Source organism: Marmota marmota, unplaced genomic scaffold, assembly GCF_001458135.2.
Source record: "Marmota marmota marmota unplaced genomic scaffold, marMar, whole genome shotgun sequence".
In the NCBI taxonomy this organism is placed as follows: domain Eukaryota; kingdom Metazoa; phylum Chordata; class Mammalia; order Rodentia; family Sciuridae; genus Marmota; species Marmota marmota.
The window spans coordinates 20,138,027-20,152,431 of NW_026000082.1; the positions used below are offsets into that span (position 1 = coordinate 20,138,027).

Sequence of the window (14,405 nt, forward strand, 5' to 3'; positions counted from 1 at the left end):
AAAAAAAAAAAAAAAAAAACTGCTCTCGGTGTTGCTAGTCAGTATGTATTAGAGGTCTTAGCTGATATGCTAAAATTATGAAATAAATCAATAGAAATTAAAGATATAGAGATTGGAAAGGAAGAAAAATTGTTTTCATATTTTTAAAATAACTTTCCTCAAAAGACCAGAATATTCTGCCTTCTCATGGGTTGTTGCCAATGAGGAGGCAGAGCACCATGTTTAAATACTTGTGCCTATACATACATGTACATTCAAATACATGCTCCACATACCATGTATGTGGACTACATGAAAGATTTTTCTACCTTGACAAGGTTTTCTTAGATTCAGTATATTACTTTCCCACCCCACGAGGCAGATAAAGAGAACTCAGAGCCTCTGCTCCTCCAGAACTGCCAAATCCATTCCATGTTTGATCTCTTTCAGTCCCAAGGTAGTATGTTAAGATTTGGCTTTTCCCCAGATACACAGAGTTTTTGATCCCAATAGAATCCAGTCTGTTTTCTCATGTTTGGTCACTCTTTCTTCCTAGGTCAATCACTTCTATCCGGAGTGAACTGATTCCATATTTAGTAAGAAAACAGTTTTCCTCAGCTTCCTCACAACAAGGGCAAGAAGAAAAAGAGGAGGATCTAAAGAAAAAGGAGCTGAAGTCCTTAGGTCAGTGCTTGGGTTGGGGTAATAAGAGAAGAGGTAAGAGTTCTTTGGAGAGAGTCCCAACCCAAAAAGCTAGTCTTAAGGTGGCAGACTTTTGTTTAGTCTACAGGGCAAGATAGACTAGCTGACCCCACTCTCTGAGCTCTGGGTAAATTTGCTTAGCAAGTTCTGTCACAGTGTTCTTTAGGGACAGGCAGGTCAAGCTTCCAGACCCATTGTGTGGTTCATAGATCTATATGGTTCTTCACTAGACCATTATGTCTTTAAACTCTCTTTGCCATATCTCAGTTGTCTGGTTCTTCAGGGTCTGCATAAACCTAGTCCTGATTATACTCAGCCTCTTTTGTCTAGTGAAGGAAGGTGAAGAAGTGTACAGTTACAGTCCAACTAGGGACCAAAAAATATTTATCAAATGAATGAACAGTATAGCATGATGATTAAGATCATAGTACTTGGCATCAAACAGACCTAGGTTTGAAATCTGCCTCTGACTCTTAACTGACTCTGTGACCTGAAGCAGGTTACTTAGCCTTCTTGGTTTTCTTACCATAAAATAAAGGATCTCAAGGGGTTATTGTGAGAGTTGAAAAACTGGAACCTAGTTACTCTGGCTCCAAGTTATATGCTCCTTCTTTCTTAGCACAGCTGATATAGTAATAGAGACTAGCAGCACAAAGCCAACGTGGCAGATCACTAAAGCCTGAGTACTTGAGTACTTGCTTGTGTTCCTTCTTGATTTACAAGAATCATCTATTTTATTTTCCCTATAGTATTTGATTATTGTTCAAACTTGTTTATGGGACCTCTATTAAGCTTTTTTTTCCCTTCTTTTGTGAACCTAGGGGCACTTAACCACAACCCCAGTCATTTTTTAATATATATTTTATTTAGAGACAGGGTCTTGCTGAGTTACTTAGGGCCTCTCCAAGTTGCTGAGGCTGGCTTTGAACTTGTGATCCTTCTGCCTCAGCCTCCCAAGCTGCTACGATTATAGGCATGTACCATCACACTGGGCTTATCCTATTAAGCCTTTTTATATCAAACAATATTTCAAACACTCAGAGAAATACATTGCCTCCTTAAATTTGATTTAGTATTTCTGATTGTAATGGGATTTCCAAAGGGTTCATGTTAACTGTACCCTCTTTCAAAATTTGACTGATTCTATATCCCCTTGGTCATCTCTCTCTCTTTTATTTGCTTGGATTGGGCATTCTGAAGATATTTACAGTTTTATAAAAGAAGCCAATACACTGACCTTGGCTCCCTATGATGCCTGCTGGAATGCTTGTCGAAAAGATCGGTGGGACGACTTGGCCAGATCACAGGTGCGCTGCTATGTCCACATCATGAAAGAGGGGCTCTGCTCTCGAGTAAGCACTCTGGGACTCTACATGGAAGCAAACAGACAGGTGAGAAGATGGGTTTAAAAGAAAAATCATGGGGCCAAGTGTGGTGGCACATGCCTGTCATCTCCAGAGTCTGAGGCATCAGGACCATGAGTTCAAAGCCATCCTCAGCAAAAAAAAAAAAACAAGGTGCTAAGCAACTCAGTGAGACTCTGTCTCTAAGTAAAATACAAAAAAGAGCTGGTTATGTGATTCGGAGGTTACGCGTCCCTGGGTCCAATCACCAGTACCCCAAAAACAGAAGAAGAATCATGGAAGCTGGGTGTGGTGGCATATGCCAATAATCCCAGCTACTCCAGATACTGAGGCAGGATTACAAGTTCTAGGTCAGCCTAGGCAATTTAGTGAGACCCTGTCTCAGAAAAATAGCTAGGTTTGGGGGGTTTGGCTCAGTGATAGAAAACTTGCTAGCATGTGTTAGGCCCTGGGTTCAATCCCCAACACTATAAAATAAATAAATATATAGATATAAATAAATTAAAGGAATCATGGAGCTCCTGCCCTAGAAACTGAACCTTTTGTCTTATTTCTTCATTATATATATAGTAACTTGTTCAAAATTCCTTTCATTCCCAAGGCTGAACAAGACTTGACATGTCAGGGAAGAAGATTGGTGTGCCTAAATACAGTAAAAGGGGAGCTGGAGGGCCTGGTCCACAGAGGGAAGGCCTTTGTAGCTCCAAGGCTAATATATCCAAGAAGGCTAACATCTGGCCTTTGGGTTCAACAGCTTCTGCCTATTATGTTGCATGGGAATATGTATAGTATTTACTTGATAAATAAGCAGATAAATACTGTGTAATCATTACATAGACAAACAGAGGAGGCTTCCTTAAGAAAGTAAAGGACAGAGTTTAAAGCTGCCAGATAGCAAAGCCTCAAGGAAAGAATGTTAGAGAGAATTGCCTGTAAACAGTACTAGTAAGGAGTCTTGTCCCAAAGAGGCTGAGCACATGCATGGCCCTGGTAACAGGACCTAGGATAACTACAATCAGGACTCATGGTGTTCCTTGCCCCCATCAGAACTCTTTTCCCAAGAAGTACATTGTCGGCATCTCAGAGGCTTGACTCACCTCCTCGCAGCTGAAGGATAAGTCAGGGAAGAGCACTTCAGCTAAGAAAGTGAGAATAAGGCCATCTAGAAGTTGCTACATAAATAATCATAGTTCTAGAGAAATGCAGCAGCCTCCTATTCTTCCTAACCTAAACAGGAAGCTTGACTGAGAATTTTCCACATCTCTGATTAAGCATGGATTCTACCTAAGGTATATTTAGGTGTGTTTCTGGCCTTTAGTGACCAAATCTCTTTCCTCAAGGTGCCCAAATTGCTGTCTGTTCTTTGTCCAGAAGAATCACCAGTCCATTCATCAGCCCAGATTGTCAACAAACACTTGGTAAGTGCTAGCATGAGCAGGGCAGGTGTGGGACACTTTCTGGGAGCATTGAGACTTGTCCTTAAGAATATAGATTGAGAACTGGGGTTGTGGCTCAGCAGCAGAGCGCTCACCTAGCACGTGTGAGGCCCTGGGTTCTATCCTCAGCACCACATAAAAATAAGTAAAATAAAGATATTGTGTCCAACTAAAATAAATAAATATTTTTTAAAAAAAAGAATCTAGATTGAGACTCTTGAACCCTGAACCTCTTTAGTCCAAGGGAAATACCATCTAAGTTCTAGCAATAAAATCTTACTCAAGAAGTCTTCCTGGAGCTGGTTGCAGTGGCACATGCCTGTAATCCCAGTGGCTGAGGCAGGAGGATCTCAAGTTCAAAGCCAGCCTCAGCAAAAGCAAGGCACTGAGCAACTCAATGAGACCCTGTCTCTAAATAAAATAAAAAATAGGCTGGAGATGTGGCTCAATGGTTGAGTGCCCTTGAGTTCAATCCCCAGTACCCCCTCCCAACAACAACAACAAAAAATCTTCCTCGGCTGGGTGCAGTGGTGCACACCTATAATCTCAGTTGCTCAGGAGTCCGAGGCAGGAGTTCAAAGCCAACCTCAGCAAATTAGCAAGACCCTGTCTAAAAAAACAAAAAACAGGGCTGGGTTGTGGCTAAGAGTGCTTGCCTTGTACATGTGATGCACTAGGTTTGATCCTGAGCACCACATAAAAAAATGAATAAATAAAAGGTATTGTGTCCATTTACAACTAAAAAACAATTTAAAAAAAAATTTTTTTAAATGGGGGTGGGCTGGAGACTTGACTCAGAGATTTTAAAAAAGACTTCCTGGGCCAGCCTGGTGGCTCAGCATGTAATTCCAGCAACTTGGGAGGCTAAAGCAGGAAAATCACAAGTTTTAGGCCCCAAGAAACTTAGTGAGATCCTGTATCAAAATAAAAAGTAAAAAGGGCTGGAGATGTAGCTCAGTGGTAAAGTGCCCCTAGACTCAATCTCCAGTACCAAAAAATAATAATAATAATTCTGGGAAGGTACTTAAAATCTCTTGTCTCTCTTCTTATCCTGACTTGAGCGCACTCTTCAAGAGAGCACATTTGTGCACACAAATACATGAGTATGTGCGTATGTGTCCATTTTGTTTTGTTTTCTTTTCTTGGCAAGGGAGAGCCCATGCTTCAATGTAGGTTTGAGTTGGTCTCAGAGGGGTTGTGGGAATTTTTTAGCCCTGAGAAACACTGATGTTGGTTGCTTTTATTGAACTGTCTCTATGAAAGATCACATTAGACTCCAACTCAAGTGATCTGGGAATGATTTATAATTGGTTGGACAGATAGACAATGTTTTCTATTTGCCTTTTGCAGGTTGGAGTTGACAGCCTCATCGGACCAGATACACAGGTTGGAGAGAAGTCATCNTATATATATATATATATAAATTACTTTATCTTCACAAAGGTGGCATTCCTAAGGTGATACACCACAATAATTTCAGCAGCTCAGGGAGACTGAGGCAGGAGGATTGCAAATTCAAAGCCAGCCTCAGCAACTTAGCAAGGCCATCTCAAAATAAAAAATAAAATGGGCTGAGGATATGACTCAGTGGTAAAGCACTTCTGGGTTCAATTCCCAGTACCAAAAAAAAAGGAAAGGAATATATCAGATCTTGTCTCTATGCCATTAAAAAAATTTTGTAGTCTCCTTATTATCTTCTTTTTTTTTTAATACTGGAGATTGAACCCAGGGGCACTTTACCACTAAACTACATTCCCAAGTCCTTTTTATTTTTCATTTTGAGACAGATTCTTCCTACATTGCTGATGATCTCACTAAATTACTAACTTGCAATCCTCCTGCTTCAGTCTCCCAAATCCCTAGAATTTTGGACATGTGGCTCCACATCCAGCTTTTCACTCATTTCCTTTGGAATAAAATTGAAACAGTGGTTTCTCATGATCTGTCTCCAACAATGAGTCCTGGGATGTCAGAGTGACATGAGGCCTTAGAAGTCATCTAGCCCAACTCCTTCATTTTCTTTTTTTTTTTTTTTTTTTATTTTTTAAATTTTTATTTTTTAGTTTTCGGCGGACACAACATCTTTGTATGTGGTGCTGAGGATCGAACCTGGGCCGCACGCATGCCAGGCGAGCGCACTACCACTTGAGCCACATCCCCAGCCCCCAACTCCTTCATTTTCACAGTCAAATAAATTGTGGCATTCCAGGCTTTTTTCTCATCTCACCTGTTACTCCATGTCCTATTCCATACTCCCACATGAGACTGACAGACACTATCATTCTTTTGGAAACTGAAACCTCACTTACCTTTATCCATTTGACCACCTAGTTCCACTGCAACTCATGAGGCTTTGTAGCTTATGCTATCTCATCTTGCCTCAGACCTTCCAAGAAAGACAATGCTGTAACTTTCCCCCATTTGCTCTAATTAATACTCTCCCCCAACCCTCCTATGGGCGGGCAAACAAAGGAGCAGTTCTCTGGCACCATGTGAAAGATCAATGTTAGTATCTTAATTGATGTGAAGAAACTTGGTGAGGAAACTCATGGCTCCCTAAGAAACTACTGCTTATGTGAGAGAAATTGAGAGGAAAAGCCTAACAGATCGCAGAGTCAGTTGCTGATAAGGACACATAATCTTAGATGATCTAGTAAGGCTTCTAGCTGGGGAAATAATAAGAGGTTCAGACAGCTGCTGCTGCTTCTTTTCCAAATAAAAACACTGATGTAAAGCTATAGGCAGCCCACACCAGCTTAATGACTAGAAAGGCCAGTGGAAATTACACAATCCTGCAAATTAGCTCCTAGTGATAAGATCAGACATCCTACATCCCTTATAAAATTTTTCCCATTTTGGGGGTGTCATTTAGTCTTAATTAACTTTTGGTAAACTTGAGAAAGGTAATTAAATTGCAGTCATGTGAATCTTGATTACCCTGTTGCCATTATGTCTGGACTAAGTGTCAGATTAAGAGCATAAATTTGTCCAGAAAGAATTTCTCATATTCTTGGTGTGCTTGTCTCTACCAGTGGTTGTGAGCTGCTGAGCTTTCTGGACAGTGGGCTGGATACCTGCCCAATGTCCTCAGGGCTTGAGAGATACTAATAGGACCACCTTGGGGAAGATGTGAGACTACACAGAGAAAGTTCCTATCTATTTATTTTCTACCATATATATATTTGTTTGTTTTAGTTGGTGGTGGACACAATATCTTTATTTTATTTATTTGTATGTAATGCTGAAGATCGAACCCAGGACTTCACACCAGCTAGACAAGAACTATACCGCTGAGCCACAACCCCAGCGCTTCTGCCACTTTTATCACAGCTGATGCTTGGGAATCAAAAATATAGTGAAAACTTAGTCAAGGCTTGAATGTCAGTCCTGTGTTCTGTCCGCATCTTTAGTCCACTGATCCTGAGCAACAAACTCTTTTTCCCCCTAGTCCAAGGCAAATGCAGCAATCTAGGATAGCACCTCCATGTACAAGCAGGCAGGGAATCAGATTTTCACCTAGGTTTTCCATGCTTTCTGAAGTTAGCAAGTGCAGATTCTCAGAGCCAAAGATAATACTGCTTTTCATTGCTACCCTTAGCCTGCCCTTCAAGTACACTTGATTGACTATCCCATCCACTGGATTCCTTATTTTACATTTCTCTCTATTCTTTTTTTTTTTTTAGTTATAGATGGACACATGATTTTATTTATTTATTTATTTTTGTGGTGCTAAGGATTAAACCCAGTGCCTCACATATGCTAGGTGAGTACTCTACCGCTGAGCCACAACCCCAGCCCCATTCCCTCTATGCTTAAAACTCTGCCTGAATTGCCTCCCTTTAGAGATCTTTACCTGCAGAAATTCTACCCCTCTTTTAAAATACAGTACATTTTCCAACTTTTGAATTATCCTTCTAGCCTTCTCAAAATGTCCCAGCCAGAAATTATTTCCCCCACCTCTATGTTCCCTGTTCACCCAAAACACTTTCAATGCTCATGTGACGATGGGACACTTATTGCATCTTTATTTTCTCTTTAATCAGACTATAAATTCCTCAAATAGGAAAACACTTTTTAGGTCTGGGGCTGTAGCTCAATGGTAGAATGCTCTACCTAGCCTCTGCATGGCCCTGGGTTCAGTTTCCAACACAGGAAACAGGATCACATTGAATTGCCCAGGGTGGCCTCAACTTTGTAATCCTCCTGCCTCAGCCTCCCAAGTCACTGGGATTACAGGTGTGTACCACCATGCCCAGCTAATACTGCATTTTTTTATATACTTTGGAAGTATTTATTAAACAACAAATGGGGATCCCTGGTTTAACTCCCCTACCATATTGGCTGAATATCTGTCAAGAGATCCCTGTCAGGGTTGGGGTTATAACTTAGTGGTAGAGCACTTTCCTAACATTTTCAATCCCCAATGCTGGAAGGGGAAGAAAAAAAAAAAAGTTGAAGAGAGATCCCTGTTTACTTCTTGAAAAAAAGAAGGAATTTTCGTCTATTATTAAAACTGGATAACTGTCACATATTCATACACAGGCTAAAGAATATCTACCAAATACAATGAAATTTAGATAAAATCCAAAAAGCAAGATTCAGTGAGTATAAAGAATGGGAACATGCTGGGTATGGTGGCACATGTCTATAATCCTAGCAATTTGGGAGGCTGAGGCAGGAGGTTCAAAGCCAGCCTCAGCAATTTAGCAAGGACCTAAGTAACTCAACAAGATCTTCTCTCTAAATAAAATATAAAGGGGGCTGGGGCTGGGGCTCAGTGGTAGCACACTTGCCTGGCAGGTGTGAGGTACCAAGTTCGATTCTCAGCACCACATGTAAATAAATAAAATAAGGGTCTATCAACAATGGAAAAAAAAAAAAAATATATATATATATATATATATTAGTCTGGGGGTGCTGGGGTTGTGGCTTAGCAGTATAGCAGTCACCTAGCATGTGCGAGGCACTGGGTTCAATCCTCAGCACCACAAAATAATAAATAAATAAAATAAAGGTATTGTGTCCAACTACAACTGAAAAAAAAAAAATTAAAAAGGCAGTGGGGGTGGCCGCTGAGAGGTGGCTCTGTGGTTAAGCCTCTCTGGGTTCAATCCCCAGTACCAAAAAAGAAGAAGAAGAATGGAAACATGGGTGAAGTAAAGGAGAATGGCCAGCATCCTTTTGGCAAAATATCAAGGCATACAGAACTGAAAGAAAAAACTATTCAAGTGCATAGAAGGGAGAAAATCTGGTATACCTTTTCTGTGGCAACATTTAGGGCCAGAAGACAATGAAACAACATTTAGAGAATTTAGAGGGATAAGAGTTGCAATCTAAGAATCCTAAAACATCAGAAATATTCCAAGGTGCAGAAAATGTGGCACCTGTGAACTTTTTGCAAAACTGCTTGCAAACAATATAGCCTAGTAAGAAGTGAAGCTTATTAATAAACTATTAACAAATTGGTAGTTTGAGGTATAAAATTTAATATGTAGGAGGGGTAAACAACAACATAGGGATGGATCAGGAGTAGAGCACTTGCCTAGCATGTGAGAAGCCTAGGTTTGATCCCCAGCAACACAATAAAAAGAAAAAATATTAAAAGAATTTGGGGACTGGAGATGTAGCTCAGTGGAAGTTCTAAGTTCAATCCTCAGCAGCAAAAAAAAAGGGAGAGAGGGGCTTGGGATTGTAGCTCAGTGGTAAAGTGCTTGCCTAGCATGTGTGAGGCACTACGTTTGATTCTCAGTTTTGTGTATAAATAAATGAATAAAATAAAGGTTCATTAACATCTGAAAAAATACAGGTCCATCAATAACTAAAAATATATTTTTTAAAAACTATCCACCCATGTTTCCTCATTTATACTCTTGAAAACACTAGATTATGCTAACATGAGGAAGGTACCCTGGATTTAAAGGGCTCCTAAGGGTTTTGATTCTTTTCCTACCTTTGAACCATTTACACTAAACCCATCATCTTAGATGGAGAACTTCACAACTTAATTCCCTAAGGTTCTTACATCTTTGCTTTGATTTTCCCCAAACCTCTCTTTTACTTAGTCTCTGCTCAGGGAATATAAGGGCTCAGATTTCTTAGGAAGATGACATTTTTTACCACCAAACCTTTGTATAGGGAAGTACATAGAACTAAAAGGAGAAAATTTTTTACCTGCTCACTGGAACCAGTACATTTTGATCAAAGGACCCAAGAGCAAAAATGACCAGCAGCAAGGAAAAGATGAGCTATTTCTTCAAGTTTTATATCTCATTGCATGAATTAGCCTGCATAAATCTCACAAATATGATGTTGAAGAGGGAAAAGCAAGTTGCAGATGAACACATAGAGAATGATAGCAGTCTCAGTGCTATAAATGCTGACATTATGATAGCATTGTAAAGTATGCAAAACAATACTATATGTTGTCTACTAATATATGTGGTAAAAATGCTTGGGAACATAAACAGCACAAGTAGTGATTACCTCTTGGGGGAGGGAAGGAAAACACAAAGAGGAACACAACAGGTTGTATTATTTATTTCTTAAGCACATAGGTATTCTTTGTACTTGAAATATTTCATTAAAAGCAATATATGCTTCATCTAGAGGGACAGCTGGACCAGGACCCCTTGAGCTAAGGTTAGTAGGCTCCCAGGCACCTTTCAGATATGGGCAACTCAGCCATAATCTTTGGGCCAAAGTGGCAAGTTGTTTTAAAGCAGAACTAAGTGACCTAGAAAAGTTTCATGTAGCTCCAATTCCATATTCTTTTCTTCCTCCAGGATTATAAGTAGGTTTAGAAAATCTGCTAACTAACCCCCAGAGAAGAAAACAACCTGCTTATCATCAGAGTTACTGAGAACTTTCCTGGCTCCTTGCCAAATACTACCTAGTCAACAGCTGAGGCAGGAACCTGTGACAATGGAGAGTCACTCACCATGTATAGGTTTGGATATATGTTTAACCTCCGTGAGCCTCAGTTTTCTCTAAAAGAATAAATAAATACTGTCCTGCAAGTTTGCTAAAAGGACTAAGCTACAAAATGAATATGAAGTGCTACATGCAATTCCTGAGACGTACTAGACACTATATATAGTATATGTGACTATATATCAGTATATCAGTTCTTTCCTTGGAATGAACTGAAGAAAAGTCCTATCTTTTATCTCAATCCAAAAAAGGATTGAGAATTTGGAAGTTCCCTTTCTTCCCCAGTTGGGGTTTCTCCATGTGGTATGCCATAATATGGTATAGTGTGATATGCCTGGCCAGGCAGGGATCTTTTTTTGTTGTTGCTTAGAAGGGGTCTCACTAAATTATCCAAGCTGACCTCTAACTCACAATCATCTTGCCTCAGTTGCCTGAGTTTCTAGGATTACAAGTATGTACCACTATTTTAGCAGGGATCTTGCTATAAACTTTTGTTTTTTCTCATGGTCTCTTCTTCACTAATGCATTACAGTTTTCGGGATAACTTCCCAAGGCCTGCAGTTTTAATTAAAATTTGATCCCACCTGCCAGGTAGGACCCAGCGACTCAAGAGGCTAAGGCAGGAAGATTTAAAGTTCTAATTCAGCCTGGGCAACTTAGCAAGACCCCATCTCAAAAAATAAAAAGGACCTGAGATACAGCTCAGTGGTAAAGCACCCCCTGGGTTCAATCCTTAGTATTAAAATAACATTTTTAAAAAATGATCCCACTAAGGAGAATTGAGGACCAAATCTCCATTAGTCTTAGTCATCACTAGACAACCTCTTAGAGAATATAGCTAGGCATTAGAGCAGAGTTCTTAGTGCCAAGTTGAAAGTTAAAACTTAGTTGCAAAAACTACAGTTCTGACACTGGGACCAGTGCTATAGAAACTCACCTTCCCTCTTAAGTACTGAGCAGAAGAGTCCTTGCTGTGCATTGGCAGCTTAGAAAGGGCTTGGTTGATTTAGCCCTAATCTGTCCATCCCCTCTAGCATGAGCAGACACACACAAATAAAATCTTTGATCTTTGGACTAAGATTGTAGCTCAGTGTACAACCTCATGTTTAGTAAGGCCCTAAGTTTGATCCCCAGCACCAGAAAAAAAAATAAAATAAATTCCTTGATCTAGAGTTCCTTTCTGGACAGAGGGAAAGATATGCTGTGTTAATTTTCCCAAAGTACCTCAGCCTGGCTAATGGTTGGGTGATCACACCAATGATACTAGCAAACTAAGAGAAGAGCTTCACTCCTGGTAAACTGTTCTTAGGTGTTCATTTCAAAGCCTCCAATAGATCCACTGACCTGGAGTCTCAGGAGAAACTCCAGCTTCCCATCAACCAATCCACTTTTCCCTATCACATTACAGACTCTACAGAGGTTTATACATCTCAGGAAGAGTTAATGCATAAACTAGATGAGATAAGTAATATGTGAGGTTCCCAAAGACCCCAATCAGATCTGCTAAACATAAGGAAAATCAGACTGTCCATTGCTATGGAAATCTGACCTGTCATTCTGGCCTCATCCTTCCAGAAAAGGTTCCCTTTTTTTTTTGGGGGGGGGGGTCCTGGGGATTTACTCCCAGGGCACTTAACCGCTTGCAGTCCTCCTGTCTCAGCCTCCCAGGTTGCTGGGATTACAGGTGTGTGCCACCACGCCTGGCTAAGAGATTCCCACTTAAACCCTAAATTTCAGTATAGCTATTTACTAGTCTTTAATTATGACTGCTTGAGTTTCTGTTTGTTGTTTCTTACCTGCTGACTGTTTACTTCTTGTCTGGCTCCAGAACATGCATCTTTAGGCTCTTTTACTACTGCTAACACCTTGGAAAAAGAAATGAGACTTTTCAGTGATAAACTAGTAACTAGTTGCAAGCTAGCTCTGTCCCAGGAGCCTCCATCCAAGGCTTTCTTATTTCCTTATTACCCTATTTGGGGGAATTTTCCTGAAGAAGCAGGAACCTCCCTAACTGCTGACAAGATTGCTTTGTGAAGTTGGGCAAGTTAGAAAGTTAAAAGAGTCTGGAATACCAGAAAGTGCTAGAATTCCTTTTTGCATAAAAGTTTTGGCATTTGGGAAGGATCTTTTTTATTAGCCTGTGTATCAATGTTTTCAGTCTTTGGAATGTCCTCTTTCCTATTTCCCATGCCTCCACTGGGTTTCTTAAGGATTTTTCCTTAGTTGGTTTGGTTCATTTTTGTTTACATTGTACTTACACCTTCCTATACTCCTTTTCCCCTCCAACTGCCCATTTTTGCCTCTTCACATTTCTGACTCAGAGATACTCAGAGTTGGGGTCTTTTCTCCTCTTAGTTTCTTTGTATTGCATTATGACTAATGTTTGGATCCTAGAGTCAGGCAGACTTGGATTAGAATCTGTCACTTAGCAGTTATGTAGTTTTGGGTAAATGGTTTACCTTCTCTAAATTTGTTACCTCCTCTGCAAAATGTGATTGCTATTTTAACTACATCAGAGATAAAAATGGTATACCCAGAATCATCTAGGAAGGTTTTTTCCCAATTAAATACATAAGGTTCCTATCCAAAACCTACTAAAATGGTTGATGGGAACTCAAAACATAGAGTGTGGTTTCATTTGTTTTTTTTTACACAGCCCAGGTGATTTTTCAGATGAAATGACTGGATTTGTAAAGAAATTACTCTAATATACATTGAGTATTTATTTAGCGCAGTCCTTGGCATAGAGTAGAAATGCAGTAAACATCAGTGATGATTTTTCAAAAGGACCTTTTCTCCCACCTACCAATCTTCAGGAGCTAGGAAGCTGCTTTTAAAATATATTCAAATGCTAAGAACCACTGCTACTCTAGAGAATGTACTTTAGGATTTGGAATAATCTTTTATGAAATGAGAGCTGGTTTCTAAAATATCCTTTTTGGGACTGGAGGTGTAACTCAGTGGTAGAGTGTTAGCCTAGCATGTGTGATGCCCTGGGTTAATCCCTCAGCACTGCCAAAAAAAAAAAAAAAAAAGATAGATAGATCTCTACATACACACACACACACACACACACACACACACACCATACACACATACACAAACATATATACATACATCATTTTCAAATTGTTAAACTTTGACAATTGCTGGGAATTTATAGGTATACGGTACCATGCTCAGCCTGACCTAGTTTTTAATTAAGGCAGGTAGTCCATTAATTCCATTTCTAAGAATTTATCTTATAAATAAGCTCATATATGTTTGTGGCTGTACTACCAAAACATTGAAAGGATATCAATATATATATATATTTTTTATAAAAAGATATATATATCTTTATTTTTTTCTTCCTGAATGGTGAGAGCTGTGGGTAATCCATTGTTTTCCTAATTAATCCCCTAGGAAGATCCATGATTTTTGAATCTCAAGTGAAATTTGTCATATATTCTTAGCTAAGAAGCAGGAGTGATAGGTCAGCCCAAGAACCAGCCTCACCTTCTACCTGCAGATTGAAGGGGGAAGAGAATTTGAATGCTATTTAAACCCTAAAGTCTGGGGTACTCTAAAAAACTGAAATGAAAATATCTGTTCTTTTTAGGCCTTGGAGAAAGATCATTATGTGCATATTCTAATTCAAGAATTCTCTAAAGCCAAGTTCTCCCTTAGTCAGCCATTCTGTCTTCCAGTGATAACTTGACACATGTAACCATTAACAGGACTGGCTTTGGGAGGATCCTGAACCTCCAGTGGTAAGGATGGTGATGAGAGTCCTGGGCACTCTAACTTGGCTGTTGTGTTACAGAAGCAACATCCAGGGCAGCGTCATCTGCAACAATGCTGTGATCGAGAAGGGAGCAGACATCAAGGACTGTTTGATTGGAAGTGGCCAAAGGATTGAAGCCAAAGGTAAACCAAACCCAAGCTGCAATCACAGATGTGTTCTTTTCTTTGCTTTTTTTTTTTTTTTTTTTTTTTTTTTTTTTTTTTTTTT

General features: G+C 39.7%; 1 protein-coding gene and 1 pseudogene across 1 annotated transcript in view; both read left to right on the forward strand.

Annotated features, from left to right (window-relative positions):
• The window catches only part of LOC125620517, a 7,328-nt pseudogene extending 6,845 nt beyond the window's left edge, over nt 1–483 (forward strand).
• The window catches only part of Eif2b3 (eukaryotic translation initiation factor 2B subunit gamma), a 104,751-nt gene that overhangs the window by 84,378 nt on the left and 5,968 nt on the right, over nt 1–14,405 (forward strand). The window contains exons 8-12 of the mRNA XM_048782694.1: nt 536–663; nt 1,882–2,072; nt 3,386–3,463; nt 4,832–4,938; nt 14,217–14,320. Of these exons, the coding sequence (XP_048638651.1) occupies nt 536–663; nt 1,882–2,072; nt 3,386–3,463; nt 4,832–4,938; nt 14,217–14,320 (608 nt within the window). The remainder of the gene's footprint in view (nt 1–535; nt 664–1,881; nt 2,073–3,385; nt 3,464–4,831; nt 4,939–14,216; nt 14,321–14,405) is intronic.